The following is a 12,989-nucleotide window of genomic DNA, read 5'->3' as shown; positions in this document are numbered from 1 at the left end:
TGTGATGAGAGGTAATGAGAAAGAAACCCGATTTCATCGATGTATATCAACAATTATACTCTTAGTAAAACAAGAAATTACAATTATAGCCATGCCACAAAACCTCAGGGTTACTTTCCGTGTTTTATGAGTACACAAAAATGTGTAATGGAGAAGGAGTTTAACTCTTTTGGAAAGAAATAATAGTTTAGAACAACTTAGAAAAAGACCATTCACTTATTCAATTTTTCAACTCAGAAAGATAGGCAACTTTAAAAATGCATGTAATTAAAATAACTATTTATGCATTAAACATGCTTAACTAAAATGTAAAGTTAAAAGAAAACAAAAATAAACGTATCATTGTTTGGGAGGAGAACAGCTTAGCTTTCATGTTGTTTCATTGAATCAACTCAGATGAAAGGGGCGGGGATAAGTCTATCAACAAGTGGAACGACGTAGCTCAATGGACAACGTACTCAGGAGAAATTACTTGATTGAAGTCAATGTGTGGTGGTGTGTGCAATGGTCTTTCCTAGAAAAGGGAACATATTCTATCCATATGGACTTCAAAGAAGATTACTAGGTCACATGGAGTAATTGTAATACTTAATGTTTACTTATACTTAACCAATGCAACTCCATCTAACCAATTAAAGGAATATTAAAAAAAAAAAGTCATTGGTAGAACTATTCCGATATCGATCCTTAATTCTACTCTGAGTCCAACAAGGATACACATTCTTTACTTGTCAATAAATCCTCAGGTAACTCTACTTCATCTTTTTGAGCACAGTCCTGCTTTTTATATAATTATAACTCTACACAAAAAAACCAGCCATGCTAAAAAATGTAACCGATTATTATCACTGATAAAAGGTTATTGAAATTAAATTGGTTACATGTCTCTATGAATGTACATATATTATATTAGGAAATGCACGAATAAATCAATCAAATACTTTTAAAATGAGGATATTCCGTTGCAACAAATGATTTTAATAAATCCCAAGTATCAACCTTGGGTGAGAGGTATATTTGATATATCTGTACTTTCTATAAATTTTTCTTGGCATATAATGACGCCTTAATTCGGGAGGCCAGACAAAATCCTTTTATTGCAAGTTTAATTAAAGATTTTGAATATTACCATACAGTCCCACGCAAGTTCTTGAATATATTTAACCAAAAACATTTTAAATCCCGGGTTTCCTTTTGACATAACTTTACGTAGGTGTAGTATCCATACGAAATCCATATAACTATGGATAAACTTTCATGCCAATTCTATCTGCAAGTCTTTGAATGTACAATATAATCAAATTATAAGTCGTCAAATAATTAACTCAAGTATTATTCGAGTCTTTAGTCTCTAGTACAAATAAAGTTATATTTATCTAAAATATCTATTTTAAAGTTAGAATGGCTAAATACAGTGGAAAGTACTCGTGTTAGTACTAGAAGAATAATAACACAGGGCCAAACAAACCATAGCTTAATATTTATATTAACATTAATGTTAGATTAGAAGCCAAATCTACGAGTTTGGTAGACTTTTAAGTTTGTATTTGTATCCTTTGACATCTCTCGATACAAAGAAGGAAAAAAAACTTATAAAAAACAATGGAAAAATTCACTAGGCATTAAAATACCAAAATACGATTAATTCAGTGTATAGAAGATTCGATACATCACTAAGATCATGTACACATGATCTTCCTTATAACTGCCTACAAAGTTGGGTCATTGTAATGAACTTAACATGTAAAAAAAGCAGAGTTTTCCAAGCCATTTAGATATAAATCTGAGCATCTCATGTGTTTGAAAGTATGTACAAAACACATACTTTGAGCTTAATTTAACATATAATTTGTAAGTTTGATTCCATTTTATTTTTACCAGTCTTTATTTTGTATTTATAAAAACATATAACAACAATATAAAAGTTTGATTCAACTTTTTGAAAAACTCTAACTTTTATATTACTGACCCTTTTTTACCATACAGGAGTAATAGGTATGTTTCTGTATCTGGTACCTAAAAATATACACAAACAACACACTTCTATGTAAACTTTGTTTGGTAACATTATATGAAACATTTATTTATATATATATATATACATGCTCAAATATGAAGTCACATGTTCAATTATTTAATGGGTACATTTATTAAAGGATGATGGTGTATTATAAAACACAAAGATAAATCTTTTTTTTTTTTAAGTGTAGGTATATATATATATATCATTATTATAATATCTTTCAATTCTTCAATATGATTTCAATTGTCTTCTACCATGACCTCCAACTTGAGCCTCAAGGCGCCACAGCACTTTTAGATGAATGCCTCGAACATGGGCACCCACTCCTGCTAGATGGAGGCCATCAGATCATCAGGTAGCATGGGTTATTTCCTAAACTACTCCCTGAATGACTAAGATAAATGAGAAACAGTCGAAGGAGAATTTGCGAGTTGTTGAGCCATTACATCTTAACCAAGTCAACAATTTCTGGACACTGATTCCCTTGTTGGCTTTAGTTGCATTTGAATGCAGTTACAGATATTGTGTTAGATAACAAGTCTTCCTTAAATCCATTATATACTACCTCAAAGTCCAATAACTGACATTTAGAGCTTTGGCATTCTGCCTCATAGACTTAAGGAAATCGCAGTCCTCCCTGTTTTCCAGTGTATAACGCTCCCAGTGGATATCTTAAGGATCTGACCTGAAATAACCATGTTTTTAATTTGGTAAAGAATACTCAATGAGCACCCTACAACCTTATTGATCTCCTCGACACTTACATGGGCGGTGAGCAAATCATGCTAACAACTGTTGATTTTTGATAGTGTCTTTTTATGTATATCAATACATACAGTAAAATGTATGTCCCTACTTTTAATAACGCAATCAAGTATTTTAAAATATTCATTCTAAATTAATCCAGATCAATTTAAATTCTAGTTCAATACTTTACTTTACACACTGTATATTTATATATAATTTGTAAATAAATTGTTTTAATCATCACAGTTATTATTTTTTATGTAATTTTTAATTTTTTAATTACCAATAAAAAGTATCTAAAAAACATCTGCTTCTTTGTTTATTATTACTTTTTTAATGAACATGAATTTAAAAATTCTCCCTAGTCATTTTGTAACTGTTCGAAGTTATTAATAAGTATGTACATGGACACACATAAATATTTTTATGTATTGTTTGTTCAAAAAGTAGTATGTATAATATGATGATGTCTGCATGTAAAAGATTAAATTAATTTATTATCTCATATATACAGTTTAGAGTATACACATATGCACATATCGGTCAGAGGAAGAGTTACATTATACATGAACAGATGGAATGCATTTAAAGAAAAAGCATTCCATTTGTCCTTTAAAAAAATAAAATAAAGAACGACTAAGTTAAAAGGAAATTTCATTGCCTCAAGATAATTACAATCTTTGTGTGTTTTATAGTTACACATTACAAATGTTTGTATCTGAAAAAGTTTTAATCAAAGTTGAGTCTCCTTTACATGTTTATCTAACAAGGGCTTCATTTTTTTTACAATCATTTGGATGATCATCACGAGGCTCCTTTCCAACTATTTAATTTTGGAGTGTATCAAATAGCCTTTACTGGTATGATGACATCTATTTCTAAGAAATTCAAGATTGCCTGACAGCAGAATCACGATATGTGATTGGCTAGTGTCAACGGTTAAAATATACAAGGTCAGAATAGAAGCCTGGATAGAAAAAATATAGTCATTCATATACGTGAAAAGAACTAGTAAAAAGATGATATATCTAGGGACGCTGAAAATGGTCAATAAATCAATATCAATGATTTGAAAGTTTAGATGTGAAGGGAATACTGATGAATTTTATACAAAGAACTCAAAGGGACCACTTCTCCCAAATGAAGAGAGAGAGAGAGAAAGAGCACCAAAAAATAATGCAATAGCACAGCATTAAAATTTGTGATAAAATTTTGATGTTGGTATAATTTTTTAAATAGAGATCCTGCAAATATTTTTATAATTTGGAATGTAAATAATTGTTTAATTATATCACATTATTGTTTGATGATTATGTAATAAGTACTGCTTTTAATAAATCTTTTTTTTTTCTTCATAAATTTAGGTTTTTAATATTAAAAAAAAAAAGATAGCTTATATACTCTTTCCATACCAAAATAATATATGATAATACCTACTTAGGATCATTGTGTTCCAGAGATCACTTTTTATTACCACATGAGGGGAATATACTGCATTCTTTTAAGAGGATAAATTATGAAAAAAAAGATAAGCTGTATATGGAATTATTTCATGTGCCTAGATTTCAATTAGAAACTGTTTAACGTCTAAGTAAGTTTCGCTTTGGAATAGAAAATTGAATATTAATTTATTTTTTTTCACAAAATTTAATTCAATTTTTCGAACTTTTTTTCCCACAAAATGTAATATTTAATAATATCAATGAATTTAAGACATATTTCTCCAAAAAATGCAATATTTTAAATCTAATATTTGATTTTTTTTGTTAACAGTGCATCTTTGAAATTTATTCAAATTCAAAAATCAACCTCCCCCCCCAAAAAAATAAAAAAGAATCCTACATACTTCTGTGGATTTCCTTCAACTTTTTACAATTTGAGATTCTGTTATGTAATAATTGCTGCCCGATATGCTATTCTTCAACATTAAATAGTCCCTACAGCTAAGATGTTAGGTTTTTTAACGACATTTTAACCAAATTTAAAGTATTTCAGTATCTAGGATATAGTACGGAATTAATTTCTTATCAATATCTAGTGTTGTGTCGGTCCTCATTATGGACTGAAACCCAAAGTCCCGCATATCAGTCCTTAAGTTAACAATAGTTGTTCTTGAAGAAATAACTAAACTAACGTCTTCTTCTTTTTTTAATCAGTTCAATTACTTACAATGCATAAGACCAACAGTCTTAAGAACCGCACCGAAGGACTGATAAGACTAGTTCTAAGAATGGTTTGGACTCAACCAAATAAAGAAGGACTCACCCAACGTTATCCATGTCGTCGTGAGACACTCTACATGTTAATTTGTTTTATTATTTTGAAAAATATATATTGATTTACTGACAATTTATGACGGTTTAACTTTTACATGCCTCAATGGTTTCACCATCACTTACAAATAATGGATGTTAATATTATATACAAAAACACATTTATTTAAATAAATATATAGGTTCTTTAATCGTATTTCAGAGATTCTGATTTTTTAAATGTGTTGTGCGTCAATTTACAAGCAGTCTTAAACGGAAATCATGAAAATAATAACACTATCTACATAATGGTCTAAATTTTGTTGTTATACAAAACAGGTATATACAGGTACTTCTAAGACTGGGCAGTCTGCAGAATTATAATTTTGTACGGGCTTGGTTTTTTGTAGAAAAAAGTTTGATTTTTTTAAATCTCAAAATGATATTCAAAAATTATATATTTTTGTAATTTTTTTTTTCAAAAAATGAAAAAATGAATAAAAATGAAAAAAATTAAATTTAGAAGATTAAATTTTACAAAATACACTCTCCAATTTGCAATAAATAATTTTGGATCATAGTGAAGTTTAAAAAATTTTTACAATATTATTTTTGGATTATTTTTACACTCAATGTTCATTGTTGAAGTAAATTTTTGAGAATAAAGTACATCAAGAAATATCCCTCAGATGGAATTACTTAGCTGAAATGACTTCGGCCGACGGTTCAATTTTAATTCTGCAAGTTTACAGAGTCTACTAATGCATTCAAAGCTAGTTTTAGTTTTACATAAGAATTGAATTACATTGCGAACATGACTATGTCTTACAAATTAGATTAATTAGTTCAGAAATATTAATAAAAGTTTATTTTCTTATTTAATTTTTTTAGAGGATAAATGACGTCTCATTTTTTCGCTTTTTGATAGTGAACATACTTATTCAAATATTTAAAAAAATATTTTTCACCTTCAAAAAAATGAAACTGATGAAAATACTACAGTTTAAGGAAAATAACTTAATATATTGACTTTAATATTGTTTGTACAGTAATATTTTAGTTCAGGTGTAGAATATTAGCAATAAAGTCATACATATATTAGAGGATTGGAACGTGTACCACAATCGTCTTATTTATTCTGTTTAGTAAGAAATTTAATTTGTACTTTGATAGTGGCTAATAAAAAAATCAGCTTAAAAAAAAGGAATGAATAGCTAAAAAAAATAATAAAGGGTGACATTTTCATAATATTTTTTCTAATGAGTTCGTATGTAAATATGTGACCCTTCAACCAAAAACTTAGCGATAACTATTTTTTCCAAAACTGAGTCTTAATTATATTTTAATTTGTTATTTCGATTAATCTTTAGGCGGTACACCAAATTAAACTTTAATAAGTCAAAATTCACAATCGCTATATGAAAGGTTAAAAATTGGTAAAATTTATTAAATGTAGACTCTTAACAATAAATAACGCTTAATGTTATTTGAAATCATCCCAGAAATTTGAATATTACCTCTTTATTTGACTAAAATATGTGCATGAAACTTTGAGCTTTACAAATGATGCTATTTTTTTTTCTATTTGTTTTTTTGTAACACAACACCAAATTACAACCTTTTGTTTTTGGATCAGTTGTTGTACCGCTTCCTTATTCAGACTTTTTTTTAATTTATACGTTCTAGCCACAACCCTCATACTTTAAAAATAATATGTATCGTCTTTTTATGGTATCACACAATCTTTCATCCAAAAATAAACAGAAAAAAGGCCTAAAATCAATTGGTGCTGGACACATTCTTTTTAGTTTTTTAGTAGACTGATCCAACACTACATACTTGTAATTTGTTACTTTATTGTCATTATAGCAATACAGATATGGTTTTTTCCTAAAATTTATTTATGTGTTTATAGTATAAATACAATGTAAATATATGATGAGCCAGTACAATGTTTGTACGTGGGGGATTAAATACTTCTATATATGTTTATAACTTGACCTTCACTACACTCTTCCATCTTTTTTGTTTGAATTTATAATTAATCTCAAATTATATCACAGGAGGGAACCTATAGGAGAACTTATGCTTTTGTTGTATGTAGAATATAATTTTTTTTTTTTTGAAAAACTCATTCAGTAAAACGAGAGAAAGAGAGCTCTTGATGAGTAATTGTGTACCTCCTACATAGAAAACAAACTAACATTTATAAAATATGAGCTTTATTGTTTTATGAAATGTGTACAGGGTACGTCAAAATAATATCTTTTTTTTTTTGACTCACTTTTGTAAGGTTTCATTCTAGAAGCAATATCTGAAAGTTTTTTCCCAAAAAATAGCCAATTGCTATCATTATATATTGGATTAGTGAGGAACGTGCATTTGCCCTAGACAACCAATATTGCCGAAAAATGGTTTGACAAAATATTTGATAAAATATAATAATTCTTTTTATTTAGTTATTGATTGGTGCTACTTATGAAAATCTGTTTAGTACTTTTTTTTTTAATATACAAAAAACAATTTCATCGATTCATTTTCATAATTTATAATTTACAAAGTTCTTTGAACACAAATTACTCCATAGCTTATAACGCTAAAAAGCTAAAATAATTGTTATCAAATTGGGCATTATGCATTTTTTTCAAAAGTGCAATTTATTATACATAATTAAGTAATTGAAACCGGATTAATTTATGAATAATATATATTTTATAGAATTTTACAAAATCGCCAATTTCTAATAACTTAATGATAACAATGATAAAACACATCAGATTAAATGCGATTTTTTTAAATTGAGTCTTTTGGAATCGGATTTATTCTTGAAATCCCAATATTTTTAAATCCGTTGTAAATGACTAATTATTTATACATAAAATCGTATACCATTTCTAAATAAGTTTTGTTTCTTATTAAATTTTGAATCTTTTTTATAAATACTATTATCCCTCTAAAAGCTATTAATAAAAATTTAACAAAAATGAAAAAAATCATCATGTATTAAAATACAAAAGTTTGGTTTCTTCCGTGTATGGAAAATGGGAGATGTCATGTATCTGTTATGAATTTTGAAACTGTTCAATACAAAACTGTAAACCTTTTTCGAATCTATAAAACATGTTTTATTGTCTTTTGGAATGATACTGCAACCTTTATATTAAATAAAACCCCTTACAAAGAAAACAAGACAAATAAATTGACTATATCAACATATTTTAATCTTCATTCATGGAAAAGCATGAACAAATTTGGATTAACTTGTAAAATATGTTTTTAAAAAATGATTAATGCTACAATGGACTATGTCTTTCCCATCCGTAAGCAAATAAATGAAGAAAATTATTAAGGAAAGAAATTAACTTGACCATATTTGTCAATAAATGTGTATTTCACAACATATTGATCAATAAATTCACGTTAACTTTCGTATGAATAAAAATAATGTAATATGTCGTAATAAGATCGATATTAATATTAATGGAAATATACACTGTTATGCTTAGATATGTGGAATGTTAATTATTTCATCCTTATATAATCCTGAAAACGGGGGAGGGAGGAGGGATTTGTACATTTATCATGCGTGTAGACAATATACTTTAAAAACATTGCATATTATAATCTTCAAACTTCAACAATTCTCCCTTTTTAAATGAAGAGGTACTGTTATTTGAAAGGGGTTTTTGTTTGGGGATGAAAAAATTACATATTTATTATTTTTGTGCATCCAAATTATTTAATTTATTATGGCATTCTCACTCCAACCAACACGACTCACATAAAATCACATAACCTTTTTATATTGAAATTCTTATTTTTGATATTTTTTTTCAAAATTATATACGTGTCCATGTTAACTTGGATTTTGTATATTGTATATATAGTGTTTTTTTCATATTCTTTTGAACTCATATGTAGTATTTTTATTAATTTCATTGATATTTATACTCGTAATATAAATAAAAGAGTTAGGGAAAAATGTATGAATATTGTGGGTAACTTTTAATCTAACATCTTTAACTTCTCCAAAACGATTATCTTTAACAAAAAGTGAAAAAATTAATGATTGTGGTTTCAGGAAAGTTTTTATGCATTCTTGCTGATATTTAAATATCTTAATCTCCAAGTTCAAATTGAATGATCAATACAATAGTGGAGGTTTAATCTATTTATTACTACTTTTAAGTGAGGTGGGTGCTGATATATTTTTTTAATATTAATTTTTTAAATTGAATATTATGTGTTCTTAATTATACTTTTTATATGATATTTATTAAAGAAAAATACCTTTTTTAATTTTCTCAAAAAATACATTTATAATATTTTAATAAATTATCTCCCTGTAATTGTTACGAATGTGCTCGCACGAAAATATAGCAATGGTACACATAACACTACAGTAAATCATTCAAATTGATACACTTCCACTTTGATTTATAAATTTACAAAAGAATCAAATAAATCACAAATACTACATAAGTATGTAAAATAATATGAACTTGTCCCTAATTATAGATAATTGAATCTCAAATATTAATTTTTAAAACATATTCCACCTATTCAGCATTCATTTACGTTCCTATACTGCACTTTTAATAAATTATTCAATTTGTTTGGTTATGATAAATGAGATTTTTTTTTCGTTATATTGATTAACAATTTTTGACATGTTTTTTATACCTAAATTTTTTGGAAAGATACATTGAATTTATATCATTATACATTAGATTACTTAAAAGTTCAAGTTGTTTTTTCGGAATTTTTTAAGCACCTTTCTAATTTGTTTAAGACATTTACAGTAGAGTAAAAACAATCTCAGGCACAAAAATATAGTTTTAAAGATAATTAATCCTATTAGTATATGTTCAGTTCTTATAATTGGTTTATAAAGTCTTAAGCGTGACTTATTCTTATATTCCAAAATTCCTTAAATATTTAGTTCATAAAATAATTTTTTTTTTAAATCTGACACTTTTCAAAAACTTAATTTTCATTTTTTTTTTTCAAAAACAGCAATGCTTATGTAAGGGGATAAAAAAATTTCGTTAGTCTGTCAACAAAGGATGCCTGAAAATATTTTTTAATCACTCAGTAATTTTAAAATATATATGAATGATATTTAATTTCCCTTGGCAATTTGCTTTGCATAAATGAAATTGAAGATGTAATGGCATTACATTTATATTAGTCGGGTTAAAAAAAGGTTTCGTAAATCAACATTCACGTATGTTAGGAATGAAAATTATAAAATAAATCTTTCTGTACGTTTTTATAAAATAAAAGGACATGCAATTAATTTACCAAATAAATCATGGAAATTGTATATTTTTGTGTGTCGGATATTCGAAAGATTCATAAATGTGTACACTTTTTTAAAGGTATATTTTGTATATAAATATTATAGAATTAATTTTTTTAATTGGAAATGGAGGAGACAGGTTTATCATCCGAGTTCTACCATAGATTCATGATTGACACTGCCCAAGGAGTAAATTGCTGCTAACTCCTTGTTATGGACTACAGTTAAACTCATTATTTGGTCAGCTGTTCTTTTATTAAATGAGGGTTATATTCTAGATATAATCCGGGGTGAAGTTAAGAAGCCTGTCTTCTTAAGGAATCTTAACACTCCAATGAAATTAGAGGAAGACCCCCTGGAAGAAAATATATCAACCTTTCATGACCATAAAGCGCAAATTCCCTTTGGAGATGGTTGTTTTTATCTCTCTTTAAAATGAGTAACAAAACCCTGGTATCTTAAAATGAAGTTTATTAAACCAACAGATGAAGCTCAACCTATTTGTGATTACAATTTTAATTTGTTAGGACTTCAAGAAAATTGGAGAACAATAATTTTATCTTCCCTTATGTATATCTTGGATGGTAGGAAATTATCCGCCCAATTTCAGATCTCTGCCAATTGTATCAAATCTTATAAACCATGCAAAGATTGTTGTAGAATTTTTTTAACTATATACTGTTTGCCTTTGAGGATTGCAAGGCTGTTCTGTAAAATTTCGTCGCCATCAATATCAAGGGTCTGGAAAATGTATCTATGAATTTAATCAAAACTTCTATACTCTTAGGATTATCTCAAAGGAAAAAACTGTTTCCACTTAAGTCTAAAGCCATTGATTTTGCTTTATTAAACTTTAAGGCATTAATTGCCAGAAAGCTTACATCTTATGAACCACTATACCCTTACGAACTTATATCCACTTTTATGGCATCTGCTGCTAGATATACCACCCTTTCCAAGAAAATCCCCAATACTGATGACACATCCTGGATCCCAGTGGCAAAATAATTAAAATTATATCCATCATTATCACTCCAAAATAAGAAACTACTAAAGTAACTCCTCACAAGTTTTAGAATTTCTAATCCATACTCTGGATTGCTAGTATTTATTTTGGTTTCAATTATTTTTATATTGTAAAAGTTATGGATGTGTTTTATTAATAATGTTAATTTTTTATTATAATTGATGTTCTTGATTTAAAAAAAAATTTTAAATCCATGACTCTTAACTTCCCCACTAGAATACACTGCTTGCATGAAATAGGCTATACCTTTTTTTATTTCTCAACTGGCCTCTTTGATATCAATTTTTAAAGTTTTTATTTAAAGTAATAACTTTGAACTAAGATGTTTAGTAATGTATATTTATTTACTTAATTCCTCTGTACATAAAAAAAGAACGATGTATAAAAAAATATATATGAATAAGAAATTTATTAACCAATAATTACATTAAATAATATTTTTTTCAAATATTTCATTATTTTGAAGACCTTCACATTCATCATCATATAGAAATATGTAGTTTTCAAATCATGATATGATTAATATCACATATATTTTTTTTATTAAATTTGTTAAATATAAAAACTGTCTTACTTGTTAATATTTTTTCAACTATTCCTTGACTCTGAGTTGCCAGAACTCCTAGTGACAATAACAAAAGTACCGTATAATGTAGATTGAATTGATGACTACACATATTTACTAAAGTGGGTTGAAAATATATATATGAAAGCATATATATAAATCGAATTATCTAATCAATTGTTCTAAAGTTGATATACTATTCGAAGTAGATTTAAAAAAAATATATTCACACACAGCTTTAGCAACAACAATGAAGTATATATGTATATTTTTTTACAAAGATACAAAAACGCTCAAGTTCAAATATTTATCTGCACCATAACATTTAGCCTTAACAAATACCACTGAAAGTTTTAGAGTTATTTTCTTCTTTTTTTACGTGTGTAATGTTTCAAATCACGGATGTTATATATGTATATATTAAACGAAAACGTAGCCGACGACACGTGCGCTCTCTTCTGTTCTCATATTTGTAAGAAGCTTGCTTTTTCTATAGTTTCTTTTGGAAGACGAAGAACCGCAAGACTTTCATTACCGATGTGAACGAGGGCACACGACTGAATATAAAATTTACAAGACCTTATACGGAGAAGAAGAAAAATAACATTAATATATATATATATACGGTTTTAGGCCCTTGCTCCCATATTCCTTCTTCCCTTTACTCACTCTAATACGAGAAAAAAAGGCAGCTTCTTCCTCTCTTGACTATATGTATGTCTACATGTAGTTCTTTTTTTTTTTTTTTTGTGAAAAGGCATTAAAGCGTTCTTATACTACTTTTAACACTCACATTTTAAGACATTAACCGTTGATAAATACAATATAATTAATGAATGTAATTTTTTGAATAAGGAATACTACATCAGAGTATACCCCCAACACTTGTTGTTACATGATTTTTACATAATCAAAAAAATACAACTCAAAACCAATAATTGAAATGCTTGAGAAAAGGAACATATTTTCATTTAATTTACGAATGTTCTAAAGTAACCCATCTTTTAAGCATGAATTTTCCTTTTCCTAGATTTAAATGAGTCAATTATTCCTGAAGGTCTCAATAAGTTAGT

General features: G+C 27.4%; 1 protein-coding gene across 1 annotated transcript in view; it reads right to left on the bottom strand.

Moving 5' to 3' along the window:
- The window catches only part of LOC121124794 (kazal-type serine protease inhibitor domain-containing protein 1), a 141,211-nt gene extending 128,730 nt beyond the window's left edge, over nucleotides 1–12,481 (bottom strand). Inside the window, exon 1 of the mRNA XM_071890985.1 lies at nucleotides 11,926–12,481. Coding sequence (XP_071747086.1) covers nucleotides 11,926–12,067 — 142 coding nt within the window. The 5' untranslated portion in view covers nucleotides 12,068–12,481. The remainder of the gene's footprint in view (nucleotides 1–11,925) is intronic.
- Nucleotides 12,482–12,989: the final 508 nt, after the last annotated feature.

Source organism: Lepeophtheirus salmonis, chromosome 9, assembly GCF_016086655.4.
Source record: "Lepeophtheirus salmonis chromosome 9, UVic_Lsal_1.4, whole genome shotgun sequence".
NCBI lineage: Eukaryota > Metazoa > Arthropoda > Copepoda > Siphonostomatoida > Caligidae > Lepeophtheirus > Lepeophtheirus salmonis.
This window is presented reverse-complemented; position numbering and strand designations above follow the sequence as displayed.